Source organism: Dendropsophus ebraccatus, chromosome 2 (assembly GCF_027789765.1).
Source record: "Dendropsophus ebraccatus isolate aDenEbr1 chromosome 2, aDenEbr1.pat, whole genome shotgun sequence".
In the NCBI taxonomy this organism is placed as follows: Eukaryota; Metazoa; Chordata; class Amphibia; order Anura; family Hylidae; genus Dendropsophus; species Dendropsophus ebraccatus.
The window spans coordinates 25,565,374-25,587,513 of NC_091455.1; the positions used below are offsets into that span (position 1 = coordinate 25,565,374).

The window sequence follows — 22,140 nt, forward strand, 5'->3', positions numbered from 1 at the left end:
TTATTATTTTAATTTTACAGGGAATCCATCTTAATTGTTGTATTTTATTTCCTCTGGGAGCTAGGATTGAAAAATTCATCTCCCTTGCTTGGATCAACTTCAAAGGCCATCTTCTGTCTTGTTTTTCCTCATTATCGATGAATATTTGATGTTGGCTTGTAATTTGGGTCGAATGGCAGAAAACAAACAATTAATACAACAAGAAACATTGTTTCAATTATTATTATACATCGGCGGCATTGATTAGCTGCATTGTCTCATTCTCTTTCTTTCTTGTTTTTTTGACTGAGAATCCTCTAAGCTGTGATAAATGTTTAAATACAGCAGAAATGGAAATATTTTTTTTTCCATTGACTCGAGTGAATTTATTTATATAACAAATTACATTTTCTTCATTCATACTTCTCAACATCCTGTAAGATTCTATCAAGTAAATGTATGATTTATTATGCACTTATCCCAAGGCATCCACATTATCAGCCTCTTTTAAGTACAATTAAGATAAGAAGAAGACGAGTAAATATTATCAGTGATATTAAGCGTGATTTACCTTATTAGCTGTGATTCATCGTGTCTTGATACGGTAATAATTATACAATGTGATAAATATTTTCCATTGTGTGATGCTCTATTTTATATAATAGCTTTTGACAAAATTTTAGTTTCTTTTTAGTTTTTTCCCCCAATAAAAATATAATAATAATAATAATAATAATAATAATAATAATAATAATAATAATAATAATAATATAGTAGTAGTTTTATATTTTTTTGGCTCTCAATTGACTTTTGTTTGCCTGTAATTAAAGACAAATATTGGCATTGACACATTTTTACATAATCTCAATGTTTCGACATTCGGAAATAGTTATGGCCAGAGGCATACAGCTGTGTCCATCCAGATTGTTCCTTGAATTTAGTTAAAGGTTCTATATTCTTATGATACACATTAAATATGTTATTGTATTTTACCAACCCCCTCAGCAGTCTGCAATACACCTCACAACCACTGGGTAGCCACAGAAAGACATATATGATGGAATTTTAAAATCACGTTTTTTTTTTTGTTTTTTTTAAACATACTAGTTGTGACATAAGTTGTGAGTTCTCCAGACTTGTGACCACACAAATGACAGGCATACAGTCATTCTACATAGGGGGTGTGTCACACCGGCCAATATAAGTCCAGGTGGCCACACCAATCAGCTGAGGAATGTCTGGGCACTGCACTTGAACTTCCTGGAATCTGTCAGCATAATATTTAAGCTTCCCTTACTTTGCCAGCACTTTCTCTGCATTGCATATTGTGTTTCCCTGATCTTTGGCTTTGTTTCTCTGACCTTAGCTTTGTCTTGATTTGGTATTTTGCTGCAGTCTATGTTTGAGACCTCAGCTTGGTTACAATTTTCCCCTTTGTTTTCGAGAGGCCGAACTGGTTGGGTTTGACAATATTTTCCAGCCCAGAACGCTGGACATTTGACTCCCCACAAATGCAGAAGTTGGATGCAGCCCTAGGTAATCCTGGAAAACATGAATACAGCCTATGGATGTTGCCGAGCCCAAACTGTTCTGCCTCTCCACTAAACACTATACATAAGTTTCTGTAGTGATGTCTGGCAACAACCTATTCATTTTTCAGAACTGTATGCAGTCTTAGCCGATGTCCCGGCCGCGGCGGCGGCCCATGCCCTAAAGCCTGCATGCAGGGGCCTGGTGCTGCTGTCACTTCAGCCACGCAGAACACCTTACCTCTCTGCACTTCTGTCCGGTCTCCTCTGTTCTGGCGTGCACATCCCTGCCTTCTCGGGCGCATTCGCGGCTCACAGTGATTTAAGGGGACAGGTCATCCCTAATTGGAAGTTGCACAAATTACCTCCCCTGTAAATATACACCTGTCCTGACATTCCCTATTGTAGCCTCTGCATGCTTCCATAGTGTGTGGTCCAAGCTGTCCGTGACTCCTGCCCATGATTCCTGCCATTCCTGCTATCTGTGGCTCTAGCCGCGAGTCCTGCTGTGTTCCTGTTTGCCTACTAGTCTCCTACTGCACCTTGCTTGCCGCCGCTAGCAAGCCGAGCCAAGGGGTTGCGACCTGAGGGTCACCTGCTGCAGTGAGTCCATTCCACCTTGCGGAGGGCACTAGTGAAGACCAGCGACCCCTTAGACTCCCGAGTGTGGCTTACACCATTTTGAAGCGATCCAGCGGCCTAATAAGCATATCAAATGTGTATGTCAACTTTAGAACAGCATTAACATGCCATGACATTGTTCCCCAAACAGATTCATTTGTCCTGTTGCTCTTTGTAGCTTAGTAGCTCTTAGCTCTTGGTGGGTTTTTCACTTGACAAGACTAAAACCCAACCGTCCCACCAGAAGTGGTTGGTTTTTAGAATTGAAAAACCAGCAGTAAATGATGGTTTGTCAGTTATTGTGAGTTTTAAAGGGATATGCCTACTTTTTGGTTTTAAAGCACAAAATGACGGGTGTGTCGGTTTATAGATATTTTTGTGGCGCATGACGTTAGCAAATTTGGTGAAACAGGAAATCGACATAGAAAAACTAGTAAAAAAATTCAATTTGATGACGGAAAAAGATAGTAAACCAACATCAATGTACAATTTTGATCTATTAGTGCTATGAAAGAGCCATTTTATGCCAAGGATTATGCTAAATAGAGGCTGTCTGTGGTGTTTCTCAAATGGATTAGTGATAAATATATATATATATATTTTTAATTAAATGATATAAGACTACTATACAAGAAGCTTTACATAATATCATACTACCAAACACTCCTTGTGCAGTATTTTTTTATATTCTCCTTACCAGCCACTCTTCAGTTCTCTACTGCCTTTCAAATTCCAAGGCTATTTAATCCAACCATTGTCCTCATAAATCGATCTCTCCTGTCTAATATGGTAGCCTGTATCTTTTCTTGACATATGATTAAGTCTATTATACCTAAGACACTCTTCATTTAAAGTTGTTATTCTTCCATTACATGTCTCCACTTTTGAAACCCTCCAGAAACATTTACATTTATATGTGTCAATGATAATGGTAGTTCTTTCTTAAACCTTCACTTCTATTAGGTAATAATTTTCCCAGCATACTGAAATCCCGTTACTGAGCCCCATTCTGATTTATATTATAAAGGAAATTATGTTACGATGGTCTATATGCCCTTTGAGCATTCATGCAAATAGAATATTAAGTATCGAAAGTCAGCGACGCTCATCTGTCCGTAAAATTTTCTACGTATTGTTACATCTTAGTTTTAGTTATATAATAATTTTATTAGTATTTATTTATCTCTCAATAAATATTAATGGTCTGTCTTTTCTCTTGCCAGGATTTATATATACTTGTGGTGGAACGTTAAAAGGATTGAATGGAACTATAGAAAGTCCAGGCTTCCCATATGGCTATCCAAATGGTGCAAATTGCACATGGGTAATAATAGGAGAAGAACAAAACAGAATCCAGATTGCCTTTCAATCATTTGCGCTTGAAGAAGAATATGATTATTTATCTTTATACGATGGACATCCTCACCCTACGAATTTTAGAACAAGGTAAGACATGTACATGTTGCTTTCTGTATTATGGTCTCACTATCTTCCGCACAAAGTTTCTACTTTTGCCTTCCTTGAATATGTAACAAAAAGGGGTGACTTTATATTTGTAGAAATAGTGCCTGTCTTGTCCTTGGGCTTTGTTGGGTATTGCATTTACTCAAGTAAATATAAACATATTAGCACTTATGCAAAAAAAGATTGGTGGGGCTCTTGCCTTAAAGGGGTACTCCACCGAAAAGCTTTTTCCCAGTAGTTGAAACACATTACAAAGTTATACTTTGTAATATGCATCAATCACCTATCTGCCCTCCTTCCCTATCTTTACCCTCCTCAATCCCCCACCAGGAAGTGAAGTACACTCATTCTTACCTAATGACTGTTGACCCTAGGCTGTTCTGTGGGAGCCATTTTGTGACACTGACATCATCAAGAGGGAGGTGGGTCTAAGCCCTATTAAGCCAGGCTCCCTTTGTCAGATGACTCAGGTTGCTCAGCTCTGATTGACTGAGCAAGATATAAGCCATCTAACAGTTTTACAGAGTCAGTTAGACATCACAGGAGACAAAGTGCATCATGGGAAAGCCCAAACCAGGAAGTTGTGCCTATGCAGATGATGTCATTGTCACAAAATGGCTTCCACAGAACAGCCTAGGGACAACAGATGCAAAGCATAATTTAGACAGTTACGTACAGTTGCAAGTTTGATTATGTTCGAAAATTATTGTTATAACCATTCCGATCATTGAACAAATTGTCCTTGATCGGCAGACACAAACAATTAGCGTACGAACATGCAAACATTTACGAACATGTTCACTCATCACTAGTTCTAACTAGAGATGAGCGAACCTCAAACATGCTCGGGTTTGGATGAACTGGTGCCTGAATAGGTTGGATATAGCCTTAGGGAGTCCTGGAAAACATGGATACATGGTCGCATTCAGGTTTTCCAGGCAGCCCTAGGGCTGCATTCAACTTCTTCAGCCACTCGTAATCAAATTCAGTGTGTTCGGACAAACCAAAGCATGCTCATCACTAGTTCTAATGAAAGGACAACCACTTTACATTATGCAGATTTACCAACATGGTTCCTATAGTTAATAATAATCAATTTATTTATATAGCATCAACATATTCCGCAGCACTTAACAGAGCATTATCTACACTTAAATTGGTAACTTTCCCCTTTGGAATATGGGGATACATGGGTGGACGTGGTAAAACCCATGCAAACATATACAAACTCTTTGAAGATGTTGACCTTGGTGGGTATTGATCCTGAAACACCAGGGCTAAAAGGCAACCTTCAATAACGTCAAATCAGACTGTAACAGGGCTACTGATATAGACAAAACTAAAAAAAGGAACATTTTGTATTTATATTAAGTCCCCTAGAGCTCCTGGATTTCAGTATGGTTTCCAAAAAGTATTTTGTGGGGTTTCATTGAAATGACTGGTAAATTTGAACTATATTCAAGTATAGCATCAGATTTGGCCTGATAGCGGTTCGGGTCAGGTTCTGAAGTCAGTCTCCATTATATAGTTTCTGTGAGATTGTCTGTTAGAGCATGTTTGAATGCATCCTGCTCAGAGTAAGGAGTTACATCCCCACTTTCCTCCTTCAGCTATACTGTAAGTAGTGAGCCACAGTACATCTCTGCTTACCGTAGAAGAGCCAAGACTCTTGTCTGTGACCGGAGTCCTTGTTCCTACGACAGGAAAACTGCACATTAGAATGAAAATATTGTATGCCTCCTGTTAAATGAACACTTGTTCAGTTCCTGGTCCAGTAAACGTAAGAGGCAATGTTTTCAGTGTAACCACTAGACAGTGAACTTTTAAAAAGTTTGGTTTAGCAACTTTGAAGCAAAATTTGGGTTCATCCAAATCAACCTTAAATGGACCTCCCTAAAAAAGCTTAATGATTGCAGTACTTACCTGTCCGTGCTCCCTCTGAGTCCCCTACTGATCGCAGCCACTTCCACTTCCTGACTGAGATGAGAGTGACAGTCTGTGCAGCCAATCACTGGCTTTGGCGCTGAGGCTGGGGCTGGGGGTGGCGGTGATCAGTAAGGGGACACTACACACCCAGAGGTATTTCTGTGTCTATTAAATTGTGCGGCCATTATTTTTAAAAACTTTACAAAAAGTTTGGTTCTGTACTTTTTGCCAAGTTCATAACGAATCTCGGTTTGTGAAGTCTGGTTTACTCATGTCTAGTCATCACCCCCTTCCGGGTAGTAAATGATGCATTAGGTCTGGCACTCTGCACACAATGTATGCCTGATGGTTAGTAAGTACAGGACCATTTCCTGTTTCTGTTCCTGTTCACCTAATTCGAATCTCAAAAAATTCATATTTAAACATATTTAAAAAAATATTTGTAAATTGTGAACAATTGTGATTCATTTTGAATCAAATTACTCATCTCTAATTCCTATCACTTGTCTCCCTACAGTTACAACCCTGTTAGTCTGATTAGTAGATGCCGCCATGTAATATGTGATTGTATTGTTAATTATTTAAGAAACAATATTTAAACACAAATTCAACTTTTTTTTGTTGTTGTTGTTTTTCTTACATGCAAACAATATCTGTAATGTCAACCAACATGATCGCAAAGATAAATGCAGCTTAAAATTGGTATCTTCGTAAAGATTTGGAGAAAACTGAAATTTCCATCCATGAGCCTATCCACAAACATGTGTTATTTCCATATTTCCATCATCCTACCTGTATAAAAATATAGTCCTCCTTCCAGAAATGTGGCTTTATTATTTTATTCCTTTTTATGTTCTGCTCCTTGAAACCTTTTTCTGTTTATACAGAAAAATAAAATGAGTCTTCTGCTTATCCTTCTGATCAAATATGGTTACCGCTGTTACTGCTAATAAATGTTACCGTACTGGATACTGAATACATATTATCTGCAATGATAAAATGTCTTTTTTCTATCATACGTTGCCATCAATTCCCTTTATTGTAGCCTCTTGTATTTCTTGGTAACAGAAGACTCTTCAATGAATGTAAAGATGGTTAGACAATTGGAAAATAGGGCAAGTATCCCAGAGCTTCATTGGAAACCTCAGTTAAAATTGTGGTGCCTGCCCTAGGAATAGGCCATCAGTATCAGATCAGAAGGGGTTATGACTTATTTTACCTTTGCAGATTGCTGTTTTATTTCTGCGACTGAATACGAGTTTTTTTTTTCTTAATCTCATTTGTATTGAGATTCATCTCATTTGCCTGTATTTGGACCAGGTAGGAGGATTTTTTTTTTAATCATTGTTTTATGGTTTACTTACCTCTCCCTCTTTTTTGTCTGTTTCATCCAGTTTCAGATTTTAATCCCTTGTACCCACTCCCCCCCCCCCCCTCCCACCACCACCACCAATGTGCATGACCAAAGGTATGTGATGGAGAAGGAAAAGAAGAAGACTAGAGAAAAGAAATGGCCAATTCTGTAAAGTTCCCATATGGGAGATAGCTTAATGGCCCCACAGTGTTAGAAAAGCTGTCTGTGACAGAAGTCCTGACCACCTGTCAGCACTCCATCAATTGCATGTGTATCATAACATGTGCTCACTACATGGTCTTTCAGAACTTCACATAAGCCTGGGCCCTCGCAGGATCCGATAATCCTCCAGTGGGCCAGTGACACTTTCTATCCAGCAGTTTATGATCAAGTGTGGGTTTTTTGGATGGCCATGAGACCCACAGAAGCTTTGGGAAGGAGGTGGCTGCCCAAACTGCCCCCATTATGATCCGCAACTGGTCTCACCAAGTGGTACAACATCCTTTTGACCCCATTCTGGAACTTACACTAGAAATAATCTTTTCTAAAGGTTTTCTCAATTATTTTGATGTTGTAGTCTTCACATTGAACCCCATTTAACGAGCAAACTATGAAAATCCACCAGAAAGCAGGATGGAAATTACATTTTCCGTATATGCATTGTCATTTAATGGCTTTCTTGGACGATCAGCTCCCCTCCATTTGATAGCTTAAGCGAAGTGTAACATATCTGATAATCACTTCATTTATCAAAAACTGCCCTAAAAAAAAAAGCCTTGACCACATGTCTTCCCTTCCTGAACACAGCTGTTCACTCCCTGATGGTCTTCCAATATTAGTGTATATATTTGTCACGGCCGCGGCTGCGTCCCGTGCTCCGGGCCGCCGCCGCAACCTCTCCATGCAGCTGCCGGGGTCCATGTGCAGGGACCCGATGCTGCTACTAGTTCGGCCCCGGGGGGCGCCTTACCTCGCCCCGCTCCTGTCACCCTCTGTGCCGGCCGGCGCGCACGTCCCCGCCTCCTATGGGGCGCGTCGGCTGTCTCAGATTTAAAGGGCCAGTCCGCCCCTAATTGGAAGGTGCACTAATCACTTCCTATAAATTCCAGCCCTGCCCCCTTCCAGGTGTTGGAGCCTCTACATGCTTCCCATAGCGTTTGGCCCAGCTCCCTGTTGTTCCTGAATTCTGTCCGCTACCTGGTCCCTAGTCCTTGTTCCTGATTTCTGTCCGCTACCTGGTCCCTAGTCCTTGTTCCTGGTTCCTGCTCCTCTGTCACACTATTGCTCCTGTGTTCAGCCTGTCACCTGCGGTTACGCCTACAGACCTCTGCCAGCACCATCTCCTGCCTACTGCTCCTGCCTCGCCTCACCTGCTGTCACTAGTAACCAAACCAGGGGTAGCGACCTGGGGGTCGCCTGCCGCAGCAAGCCCATCCCGCCTTGCGGCGGGCTCTGGTGAAAACCAGCGGCCCCTTAGACTCCTCTCCCTGGAGCGGTTTAGTGCCATCGCTAGTGTCGGCTCAGTGGATCCACTACTCCAGGCGTTACAGTAGGCTCCAACCATGGATCCCGGCGAGGTGCCTGATATCCGCCACATAGCCTGAGTGGTCGCCCAACAGGCTCTACAAATCCAGCAACAGTCGCAGCAGATCCAGCAACTCACTGCCGCCTTACAGCAGCATACTACAGCCCAGCGCACACCACCTCCTGCTGCTTTTTCAACACTTCGACTGGCTCTCACAAGCAAATACGCTGGTGACTCCAAGTTGTGCAGAGGATTCCTGACTCAATGCACCATGCATATTAAACTCTTAAGTAGTCAGTTTTCCACCGAGCGCTCTAAAGTGGCTTTCATCATCAGCCTATTGGAGGGTAGAGCTCTGGCTTGGGCCACGCCGCTGTGGGACCGAGATGACCCTGCTGCTGCCAATCTCCGAACCTTCCTGGCCGAGTTTCGCTCTGTCTTTGAGGAACCTGCCCGTGCCTCTTCAGCTGAGACTGCTCTCCTCAACCTCTCTCAAGGGAGCTCATCTGTTGGTGACTACGCCATCCAGTTCCGCACCCTGGCGGCAGAATTAGACTGGAATGAGGCCGCTCTAATAGCCACCTTCAAGAAGGGCCTGTACAGTCGGGTGAGAGACGTGCTTTCCGCCCGAGACCTACCTACCTCCCTGAACGAACTCATCCTACTGGCCACCAGGTTCGATACTTGTTTTTCTGAGAGAGAGGAGGAGGTCTGGCATGAACGGCGACAAAACCTGTCCCGTCGCCATCACCAGCTGGCGCCGCTCTTCCAGAATCCTGATGTTCCGGTGTCCCAGTCGACTCCTGAGATTCCTATGCAGGTGGAACGGGCTCACCTGACACCTGATGAAAGAATTTGTCGTTTGGAGCTGAATCTATGCCTCTACTGCGGTGGTTCAGATCACTTTCGGCTGAGATGTCCCCAACGTCCTCAAGCGTCCGGGAAACGCCAGCACCTAGGTCCGGTGGGAGAGGTCTCCCTAAGTGTGAATGCCACCTCTCTAAGGTTGTCTGTGCCAGTCTCCATCCAGACGCCCTCAGGACAAACTCACCAGACTACTGCCTTTCTCGATTCTGGGTCAGCAGGCAGTTTTATTGCAGCTACATTGGTCCAAAGATGGCGGCTACCCGTGACCCAACTAGCCAGACCCCTGACTATCTCCTCGGTCACGGGCGAGATTCTTACCGACCATGTGCACTACCAGACCGCACCTCTAGTCCTCCAGGTGGGCACTTCACATCAGGAAAAGATCTCCTTCTACGTCCTGCCCCATTCTTCTTCCACCATCCTCCTGGGACTCCCTTGGCTGCGATTACATGCCCCCAAGCTGGACTGGATAACCGGGAAGATTCTTAGTTGGGGTCAGGACTGTTCCAACCAGTGTCTGAGGTCACCTAAGCCCAAGTACTCTATGTTGTCACCCGACCCCGCCAAGCCTCTATCCGGCCTACCGCCGGAATACCAAGACTTGCCTGATGCCTTCTCTGCCACGGAGGCGGACTCTCTACCACCTCATCGGGTGTACGATTGTCCCATAGACCTCCTTCCTGGAAATTCTCCTCCACAAGGTCGAGTGTACCCTCTCTCTGTACCTGAGACTGAGGCCATGTCCTCTTACATCCGGGAGAACTTACAGAAGGGTTTCATCCGCAAATCCACATCCCCTCGCCACATAGGGATGGACTTCATCACTGATTTGCCTCCATCTGCAGGCAAGAAAGAGGGGGAGGCCAAAGGGGGGGGGTACTGTCACGGCCGCGGCGGCGTCCCGTGCTCCGGGCCGCCGCCGCGACCTCTCCATGCAGCTGCCGGGGTCCATGTGCAGGGACCCGGCGCTGCTACTAGTTCGGCCCCGGGGGGTGCCTTACCTCGCCCCGCTCCTGTCACCCGCTGTGCCGGCCGGCGCGCGCGTCCCCGCCTCCTAGGGCGCGCGCCGGCTGTTTCAGATTTAAAGGGCCAGTCCGCCCCTAATTGGAAGGTGCACTAATCACTTCCTATAAATTCCAGCCCTGCCCCCTTCCAGGTGTTGGAGCCTCTACATGCTTCCCATAGCGTTTGGCCCAGCTCCCTGTTGTTCCTGATTCCTGTCCGCTACCTGGTCCCTAGTCCTTGTTCCTGGTTCCTGCTCCTCTGTCACACTATTGCTCCTGTGTTCAGCCTGTCACCTGCAGTTACACCTACAGACCTCTGCCAGCACCATCTCCTGCCTACTGCTCCTGCCTCGCCTCACCTGCTGTCACTAGCAACCAAACCAGGGGTAGCGACCTGGGGGCCGCCTGCCGCAGCAAGCCCATCCCGCGGGCGGGCTCTGGTGAAAACCAGCGGCCCCTTAGACTCCGCTCCCTGGTGCGGTTTAGTGCCATCGCTAGTGTCGGCTGAGTGGATCCACTACTCCAGGCGTTACAATATTTCACTTTGCCTGAGTACAGTATAACAATGCAGCATTTGATTAAAATATCCAAGTATCTCGCTATGCGAGTGACTATTTTAGGCTTAGATAATTCTATACCTTTAGTATTAGAATCAAGGCCAACAATTGATTTTGGAAGGAAGTAATGTTCGTCAGAAAATTAGATACATACCCGGAGGATGTTTCATATCACAGAATTTCATTGATTTCCTTTTCCTCCTTAAAGCAGTGCAGAATATAGAAACTTTAAATATTAAAAATAGTTCTCAAAATGTAATGCTTTCTTCTCTTAGGAAAAGTAATATTGTTTGTAATTTATATATGGTTCTATTTCATCATTTATATCAAAGACCTTTGTCTGTCTTACAGTATATTTCTGTACAGAATGTACAAAGCAAAAGTTTCAGACAGGTGTGTGAGGTAGTTGCAGACATTTTGAAAAAGTAAGCCCAGATTTTCTGTGGATATCAGTGCTCTGTGTGTTTGTGGGGGGATGGGGCATGTTATCAAGGAAAGTTTAAAGGGGAAAAATTGGCTGCAGGCAGGGGCAAGGGGGAACATAATAAAGAATCTATACTTACCCATCCCACAGCACCATGGCACAAATTGTGAGAAAATACCTGACCTGGCTGTTGGATTGTCCCACTCCAGTTCCTGACTGGCTAAGTAGACAATACATTAGCAGAGTTGTGATGTCGCTGGAGATCCAGAAGGCCGGTGGGAGTCCAGGAGCGGTAAGGAAGGGATGTGGGGGCATGGGGACAGGTAAGTAGACCTTCTTTATTATGTTCCCCTCTGCCCCTGCCTGCACACTGTCCCTGGACAACAGATATTTAGGGAAAATAAGGATTAGGCACATTAGATTTTAACATATCGAATCCTTTTGTTCTTCTGGCAGCCGTTTCTTGCAGTGGTTTGTCACTACTACTACAACTGTGTCCTTAGCTAAAACGAGCTTTCTTATTTCTGTGTAGAGTGATGAAATACTTGTTCATCTGATGGCTACCCTTTAATTATTTTAGGAATGTGTCTTGCACTTCACACTAAGAAGACACAGAATCACTAGGGACTGTAATATGGCCACAACTAAGGATTGGTTCCTTTTGAATTAATTTCACTTCAAAATTTTGAGAATTGTTTTGGGTAAAATAAGTACAAGAGCAGGGACTCCTGTCAGAGACCAGGTTCCCTGCTCCTGTTGTTGCTGAGCAGTTAGTCATATATTGTATGCCTGATGCCTAGTTTACATTCACTGGGCTTGGAAAAGAGTTCTAAGTCTGTACTTCAGTAGTTTAAGTAGTTTCCATGGATACTTTTAGGGGGTCCACAGAAACTGCACATCATTTTTAAAGAAGTCCTTACTTCTGTTTATTGAACATCACTGCATCATTGCTTACAGTCTGGCCATCGGGCTGGGCATTCTACCCCTGGCCCAGTAGGTGTAGGACTAAATCAGCCATCAAATTCTAAAGAAAATAGACAGCCAATTTGAGTAAAAAAAAATTGTATTTTTTTTCTTTTTAAACCTCTGCTGCTTAATCCTAATATTGTTTAAATTTGATATCCAGAGAGCAAGAAAAGTCCTAGCTTTTCTGATCTCCGTCATTCCACTTCCTACACCTGCCCATCCATGCTGAAGCTTCTGCAGACAAGAGGAGTTTGTGAATAAGTTGTGGGCAGATATTGGCCATTACGCTCGCAACATGCTCCTATCCGTCTCTCGTCTGCGGAAGTATCAGTACAGAGGGGCAGACAGAGGAAGTGGATCTCCAGAGAACAGAAAAGGGATTTCCCCTTTAAGCCAATTACATAACATGGCAGGTTCCAGGAGTTACCACTCTACTATAGACTCTAAATGCAGCGGGTTAAACCTACATAAAACCAGTCCAAGATATAATTTATAGTGTATAGATAGCGCAGACAAGGATTAGTACGATTGGTTAGTTGAATGTACATCCGCTTTGGATTTATGCCTCTGATCTAGAGTGGATCTTCCTCTAGGGAAGGAAATATACTGCTCCTTTTCATTGTCGAGTAAATAAAAATTGCTCACTTTGCTTTTGACATGCAATTATATGTTTATCCATGATATACCGTAATGCACCTCGCCACTGCAGCCCGTTTCAGTGAAGTAGTCAATAGTCGATGACTAAGCAGAAGATGAAGATTGCACTTGACAAGCAAGTCAAAGCTTAAATCATATTTGGATATAAAGCTGACAAAATGCATATGAAAGAAATCTAGAAAAATACTGTACATACTGTATACGTTAAGCTCAGAAACAGATCTACATCTCAGAATGTGGTAGAAAGCTGGTACCTTATACTTCCTTCAGACACATATAGTGTGGGCAATGGTGTTGTGCCGTGATTTAGACTTCACTGATTCCACTTTTTTGCTTATGAGCCTTCCAAATAAAAAAAGCGGCAGTCACTTTTATGGTTTATCAATAGTCCAGCGTACAACACAGGATCATGTATAACCTTCATGGCACCCAGCCAACATTTCAGAGGACACAGCTCCTTCCTTATGCGCCATATAGTCCCACTGTAAAGTAGACCACACCTTAAAGAATAGCTAGTGTGTAAAAGATAAAAATAACAAAATCTTTCCCTGATGGGGTGTAAGTGCACACTGGGCAAAAGTGCTTAGCAAAAATATGTTCATTCTTTAGCGTGGGGGCGTTGTTATGACAGGGAGGCTAGCGGCATCTCTACTCTACTATCCAGGCATAATGGAAATTGTAATTTTGCAGCTCAAGGGCCGCAGGTTCCTTTCCCTACTTTAAAGTGTTACTGTCTTTTCCAGGAACGTTTGACATATCTGATTACTGATTGCACCAGGTCTCACTCCTGGGACCAATTGTGATTATAAGAGACAGTGGGGGGTGAGTGTGTGGCAGCGAGCATCTTTTCCCACCTGTCAATCAAATCAAATTAATTTGCTACACTACAGTCTAGGGAGCAAACAAGTCAGATGTCTAGGGAGTGGAACACACTGCCACATGCTTCCCTCTTCTATATCTCAGTATTTAAATTGGTATGATCAATAACTTTTGACATATGTACAAAAATTAAAAAAATCTACTGAAAATGACATGGATACCAAAAGAATACTGATTCTCTTTGAAGAACGCACTGTAAAGATACTTTGCATATCCAATCTTTCCATAAATTAAGTTAGCACCTTAAAGTGTTTGTCCACCCATACAATAAAGCAAAGATTGCCATAAGCTCCACATAAAGGCCCTTTATACGGAGCAATTATAATTTAAACACCCGCTAAAACGATGATCGTTAGTGATCATCGTTAGGTAAAATAGGTGTAAACGAGCCAACGACGAACACAAAATCGTTGTATAGTATTCTCTTTCATCGTGATATTTCAGCGCGTCGAAAAAAATCATTGGTCGTTCAACAATAATTTGCTAGTGTAATAAGAAATCTTTTGGTCATTCATGAAAAAAAAACTACTGTACATGATCAACCATTTTTCTCTTGCACCAATGATCTTTCAGTACAGCAATCGTTTTGTGTAATAACATGTAAATCGTTTGCTATAAAATTGCTACATATCGCTAGCGATCGATCGTTAAAGCGAATGGTTAAACGACAATCGCTTGGTGTAATAGGGGCTTTACACCCAGTATCCTCTACAGCCTTCCCATTGTACCGTCTGAGCATCCAACTCTTATTGGTATATAAAATAAAAGCATATAACAGTTGTAATATCCTCTCTGAATATGTCTACTAAAACATGCATTAAATAATCACAGAATAGGAAATTAGTAATTTGCAATATTTCATGTATGACAAATTTATAATTTGTAATCTTGTTAAAGTCAATTACTCTTAAACATCTCCAACATGAAAATTTTTTACTCTTTAATTCTTACTTATTTAGTCATTTATAAAAATAAATCCTTAGAAGTTTTTATGACAGGTTCCTTGGGACGTTCAAAAAAATCAAATGAGAAATTCAGCGACAATTGTCAAGTCCAATAATATGTACACAAAACTAATTTTCCTTACTCTTCAAACTCCAATTACCAGGAGTGTAAATCACTCATTGCATTTAATTGCTCTCATTATACGACCCTTGTTCTTTCCCGGTGGGAATATAGGATCCTGATACCCGATGAAATTAACTCTGCTTGGTCTAATCAGAAAGTATAATATACAGCACATGCCTGTGTATAACAGTGAATTGTAAAACCTCACCACGAGCGATACGGTTCTGCCACAGTTTCATGTCTATGCATATTTATTAGCAGTTAGAAAAAAAAATAAAAAAAAACCTACAATAATAATGTCAACAAAATGGTTAGAATAAATAATTAAACTACTATCTTAGGGCCCTATTGCACATGATGATTATCGTGCGGAAAATTTTTATTTTGTTTGAATTTAAACGACAATCGTCCTGTGCAGTTGCAGGCAACAATCTTAAAAATTGTTTGTGTGTCGTTGACCGTTGATTTAGATCTGTCCCTAAAACAATTGTTAATCGTTCGCTGTAAATCCACATTCGATTGCTGTGGTTCCGCATTCATTCACTCGTTGGTCAGTGGAATTTCACAACGTTCATTCTTTTGCTGGAATCAGGTGGAGCAAACGATAGTAGTAACGCTATTCTATTTAAACTCTATGACAGCCAATGATAGCCGAGTACAGCACTCAGTTATCTTCAACAGTCTATTAGTGTCTGAGTAGGGCTGATCTGACTCTTATCACCTATCGTGATACCTACAGTGATTAGAACTCATGCAAAGTGATGCCCTATGTCTATCGAGCTGATGAAATTACTGCCAGGCCGCCACTCAGAACTTTTAATAGATAAAAAATGCTGATGTCTCTGGGCTTCTGCCTTTCAAACTACCTTCTCTTAAGAAAATTGACCACAGATCAGGAGCCAAGCTTTAAGTATCTCTGATGGGACGATACGGGGAACTGAGAACATTGGCTCCTGAGACATCAGTATATGCAGTAATAAATTATCAATGATGCAAAATATGACTCATCAGAAATTACCAGTGTGCAGTACCGGTGTGTGTGTGTGTGTGTGTATATATATATATATATATATATATATTAGCTACACTTAGCAGCTGGACCCTTGCACTGTACTTAAAGTGTACTCACAATCTGTCTCCCCCCCCCAAAAAAAAAAAAAAAAATGCTTGTACCTTTGGATAGCTGCTTTTAATCCAAGATCTGTCCTGGCCTCTGTTCGAGAAATGATACAGTTATTGTACTAAAAAACAACTTTTAAACTTGCAGCCCAGTGTCAAATTGGTGTTGCCTAGAGAGTATGTTGCCTTCTTCACCATTAGGAATGCCCCAGGCAGGATTTCTCCAAATCATCATTTGTCTGAACACTGCACATGTGCCTTAAAGCGACTCTGTACCCACAATCTGACACCCCAAAACCGCTTGAACCTTCGTTTAGCTGCTTTTAATCCAAGATCTGTCCGTTCGGCAGGGAATGCAGTTATTTTCCTAATAAACAACTTTTAAACTTGCAGCCCTGTGTCAAATTGTCGTGGCCTAGATTGTGTGTGTCCAAGCCTTGCACCGCCATTCCATCCCTCCTCCCTACCCTCCTCATCATTAGGAGTGCCCTGAACAGGATATTTCCTATACATTACCTGTCTGAACACTGCACAGGTGCCTTAACGATTCAGCACATGTACAGTATAGTGTTCAGACAGGTGGTGTATAGGAAAAATCCTGCTCAGGGCATTCCTTATGATGAGGAGGGTGGGGAGGATAGACGGAGAAGTGGTGCAAAACTTGTGCACACACACTCTAGGCCACGTAAATTTGACACAGGGCTGCAGGTTTAAAAGTTGTTTTTTAGGACAATACTAGGACATCACTTGCCGAATGGACCCCAGGACAGATCTTGGATTAAAAGCAGATATCCAAAGGTACAAGCTGTTTGGGGGATCAGATTGTGGGTGCAGAGTCGCTTTAACAATCCAGCACAATGTGCACTTTTCAGACAAGTGAGGATTAGGAGAAATCCTGCCTGGGGCATTCCTAATGATGAAGAGGGCAGGGAGGAGGGACGGAGAGGCGTTGCAGGCCTAGGACACATACACTCTAGGCCACGCCAATTTGACACAGGGCTGTAAGTTTAAAAGTTGTTTTTTAGGACAATAACTGCATCACCTGCTATCTGACGGTAGAAGTGGTTTGGGTTGGGGGGGCAGATTGTGGTTAGAGTGTTGCTTTAAACCATAGGCTTCAGTGGCCACTCAATAACATAACATGCTCATACTTCCCTAGCTCCAGCCCTCCTGGCCACGTACCACCGTGGCTAGGGACCGCAGCGGTGTTATGCAGCCACCAGCGCTGGACCGGGGGAGGTTAGAGCATTTTATTTCTTTTATCCTCCCCAGCACTTCTTAAAAAAATAGCTTTGCCCGGACTTCTCCTTTAAGTTTAATTAAGGTTTCCAGGTCTGGGGATAATGGATGGTAAAGGGAATCTGTCAGCTGCAATTCACATGAGGCTTTTTTTTTATATATAATATCGACAAAAAAGAATGTGTGAAAGAGGCCTTAAAGGAAAGCCAAAGGAACCAGTCACATATCTGTCAGTTTTTATATTGCAGCCCATTACCGGTGAGCTTCAGTAACTACAAAGTTCTCGTGAAGACTTATGGTATTAATAGAAGCGACATAAGCGAATAACAGCGACATAAACTCCATTAACCTGTGGAGCGGATGTGTTATTACAGCAATCCCACCCGGTGAACGCCAAAGACTACTACCAACCTGGACCATCTGAAATTTTAATAAATGCTATCATTTTTAATTGAACCTTTTGTAGCATAAAACATAGTTTCATAGACAAATTTTATCTCTGCTTATAAACATACATTTATTGTGAACATTACAGATTCATGAAGAGCGTAAAGCTGAGCACGGTTGTATTTGCTACTGATATTTACCTATATGATGTCTTCTACTCTAATCACATCCAAAGCTGATCAAACATAGTCTACTTTTGTCTTGGCCTGACCTGTCCTAACCTATTCATTTGAATAGGCAGTGTGTAAAACTTCGGTTCTCCTGTGGTGGTGCTATAGAGAAGATGGACATTTACTGCCAGGTTTCTGCACAGAAGATCCCTGGTTGCAGGGGAAAGATCAAGGAGATACTTTGTCATCAACTTATTAATCAATCACTGGACTCTTCCAACAATTTTTCACTTTTCAAAGCAGACAGTCCCTTTAAGGCATACGTGTCAAACTCAGGCCCTCCAGCTGTTTTAAAACTACAAATCCCATCATGCCTGGACAGCCACAGCTAAAGCTTTGGCTGTCCAGGCATGATGGGATTTGTAGTTTTAAAACAGCTGGAGGGCCTGAGTTTGACATCCCTGCTTAAGGGTATGTTCACACTGCGTATGAATCCGTCCGTAGATCGTATGCCGCCGTACATGTGCGGCTCAAACTAAGGGCGTGGGAAAAATCGTCATACGGCCGGATGCGTACGAACCGCGAACATACGCCCGTAGTACAGTTATGCTTCCTAGCTTGTTTCGAAGCGATCTGAGGCAGGTCATTTACTTGGAAATCTTCGCCCAGCCCCGTAACCCACACAGAACCTTTTGAAACGAAAAATCAAGTTCAATTTGGCTGAAATAAGTACTCCGTACGGGACCGCATGGAAATCCACGGCCGTGAGTTTTAACATTTCCATCCTCAAACAATGTTCTTGTTAATTTTTCACGGCGCCGTATACGATCCGGCCGTAAGTTAATACGTAGTGTGCAATGTGCGGGCGTATATCGTATACTTTCAAGCGAACGCATCAACCTCAAAACTACGTGCGTATATTTGCGGTACGCACTACAGACGGATTCATACGCAGTGTGAACATAGCCTTAAGGTTATGTTCACACTATGTATAAACAAGGGCCGCTGTTTTACATATTCCTGCAGCCGATATTACCATATTGGCCACAGTAATGCTGCGTTTACACAGAACGATTATCGTTCGAATTTTCGCTATAACGATCACATTTGAGCGATAATCGTTCCGTGTAAACACAGCAAACGATCAAGTGACGAGCGAAAAATTGTTCATTTTGATCTTTCAACGGGTTCACAAATCATCATTCATTGTTCGCTAAAAATTCGCAGATCGCTTCGTGTAATCAGTCTTTCAAAGATTCAAAGATTCACCCTATGTAAAAGATGGGCTTAAGCGACCTTAAAAACGATCGCAATAACGATTTTTTTTAATGAATTTTCTAACGATTTTTCCAACAATTTATTCGTCTAAATACTGATCGTTATAAAAATCAAATCGTTGCTTCAAAATCGTTAAACAATCGATTGGGCGAATTATCGCTTCGTGTAAACGCAGCATAACACCGTTTTATTTTAATTGGAATGCAGGCATGTTTGGGTGTGCCTGCAATCCAATTAACAGTTGAAGTCCATGCAATGTACAATCATAAGAACGGCCAATCAATCATAAGAACGGCCAATACGTGTGTGGGCAGAGCGGGAACAATGGTCGTTGTTCCTGCATTAGTGGCCGGCAATAAATGACATGTCAATTATTTGTTCAACCATAGGGGAACAACAGGTGTTGTTTGATACAGTGTGTGAACAATGGCCGTTGTTTCCCATAGAGTTCAATGCAGTGCATTTATTTTAACCTTATAACTTCCATTTAAAAACTTCAAGTCTTTTAGTAGTAATCAGCTGCTGTATGATGTATTTTTTCCAGACTGGACACAGTGCTTTCTGTTGCCACCTCTGTCAGGAACTGCCCCGAATAGTAGCAATTCCCCATAGAAAACCTCTCCTGCTCTGGACAGTTCCTGACACGGACAGAGGTGGCAGCAAAGAGCACTGTGTCAATCTGGACACCACTTCCTTTAGGACATACAGCAGCTGATAAGTACTGGAAGACTTAAAGTTTTTAAATAGAAGTCATTTACAAATCTGTAAACCTTTCTGACACCAGTTGATTAGTATTTTTTTTTTCTGTTGGAGTACCCCTTTAACTATGAAGCGTGCACTATGAAGTCAATGAACCTTAAGTAGCTTATACATGAAAGGGATTATCTTTGATTGAAAACACAGCTCCTTTCTTCCAGAAACAGCAATGCTCTTGTTCTCAGTTTGTAAGTTGTATTACAGCTTAGTTTCACTAAAGTGAATGGAATCAAGATGTAGTACCACAGACAACCTGTAGGTTTGGTGCTGTTTTTCTAATCCTGGTTGACCCTTTTAAAAAAATATACCCAATGAAAAATAATATATATATATATATATATATATATATATATATATATATATATATATATATATATAATTATCACATAAGGCTCAACACACAGACTAACCATAAACCATAAAAATATTTAAAGTGCAGGAGTAATGTAGATTAATTGTAGGTCAGTTGGGGCCCGTCAGACATTAATCACACAAAGGTCATCACTATCCAACATATCAAATTATAGATTATTTGTTGTCTGACAAGAAATCACAGGGGTCGGATTAAACCATATTACTGAACATAGACAGTCAATGGGAGCTGGGGAAATTCATCATAAATCCCCACACCATCAGAGCGCCAGCAAGGATTGCACTGATGATAAAGTCGTATTTATCCATGCGTCGGGGAAAATCATGATGACAAGGTTTGCTTCATTATATATGCATGAAAATTGTTGCTGCTTCATTTGGTGCAGAGATATAAATATATTTCCATGTCAGGTTTTTTTATATCCTTTATAGACCTAGAAGTGTTAAGTCAGTTGGTATAGCAGAGCTGTCATTTAAAGGAAATTAAAAGCTCATGGGAATTTTTACATAATTATGGTGTCTGATGTCAGTGCTGTCATGTGTACTTTCCTGAATGGTGAAACATTGGGCAGGATATGCCTGGGCTGTTGAGAAGTCACAAGCCGGGAGAGTACTGGATGGCAACTGGACATGTTTTTTGCCCTGTTTGCCCATTTTATTTTGCACTTGCCACCAACCTGTTTTTTGGCAATGATGCAAGAAAATTTAGATCCTATAATCTCTGTTGCTTATAGCAATAGACTGAAATTTAAACATTGCCCATGAGATGCAGGCTGCTGAATGTGGCGCAGTCTGCCGCTTTTCATATGCTCTATAGCTGTCTAGAATAAATCTATTTGTAATAATTATTAGTAGAGACCCAGATTTGCCCTTCTTGGGCTCAGCCCAACAACTGGACTAGTGTGTTTAAGCGACAATGAATAGGGCACCATCTTACTTCTGGGCCAATTTACAGGAGCAAGGACACCTTTTAAAAAAAGAGAGTCCCTGCACAAGTACATACTTGTGAGTTGTGAAGCATACAGTGGATTCACCCAATATGCATTTCTATAAGACCGGTGGCAATCACATGACCATACCAATCAGCACAGGACACTTTGAAATGTATGTACAGGAACAGGGACTCCTTTTAAATTGCAGGTGTTCCTTCTCCTGTACATTCAATGAGAGGCAATGAATACACTGTGCACTTCACTGCTCAATTAACATGTAAATACATTGTGATACATACCAGATCTCCACTTACCTCCAGCCTGACACATTTGCTGAGACCGGCACTATGTACCTAGTCTAGTGAACAAGAAGCATGGCATAAAGTATACGTTGTATCTCTCAGTGTACATGAGCAAGAACACCTGTCTTTAACAGTAGTCCCTGCTGTACTGGAATTGCCTGAAGAAAACCCACAAAAGAGCAGATTCAGGATTTTTTAAAACTATTTACTAAATAAATTAGCCCATTTACTAAATAAAACAGTAATAGGTAATAAGATAAGTCCACGCTACCAGATTTTCCGGCTGTCATTGCAGACACCCGTCAAAAGACATCCAATATTTGCAGATGACATCTATGAAGATAATGATCAATATAGACGGCCATCATCTGCAAACACCAAACGTCTTTTTGATGGCCATCAGCAATGAAGGCAAAAAAAAATCTATAGTGTAAACTTAGCCAGAGATAGTGATGATACCTATAAATAATATACTATAATACTACTACTACTACTACTACTACTAATAATAATAATAATAATAATAATAATAATAATAATAATAATAATAATAATAATTTTGCATTAGATTGGTTTCAAGAGTAATTGGAGTCCTTGACTTGGGTTTCCTTTTACCTCCATAAGCCTCCACTTTTATTCCTTCAAATAGAATTTACAACCTCCTAACCTCTTTAGTTTTAACAGTCTTTGACATCAGGGACGGTTATTCCCACTGTAAGGTCAATGCTGGTACTTTGCCAATTCATTAGAAACGATCTATTAAGC

General features: G+C 41.7%; 1 protein-coding gene across 1 annotated transcript in view; it reads left to right on the forward strand.

Annotated features, from left to right (window-relative positions):
- LOC138784110 (CUB and sushi domain-containing protein 3-like) overlaps positions 1-22,140 on the forward strand; it is a 408,558-nt gene that overhangs the window by 170,187 nt on the left and 216,231 nt on the right. The window contains exons 2-3 of the mRNA XM_069959624.1: positions 2,308-2,378; positions 3,353-3,575. Coding sequence (XP_069815725.1) covers positions 2,308-2,378; positions 3,353-3,575 — 294 coding nt within the window. The remainder of the gene's footprint in view (positions 1-2,307; positions 2,379-3,352; positions 3,576-22,140) is intronic.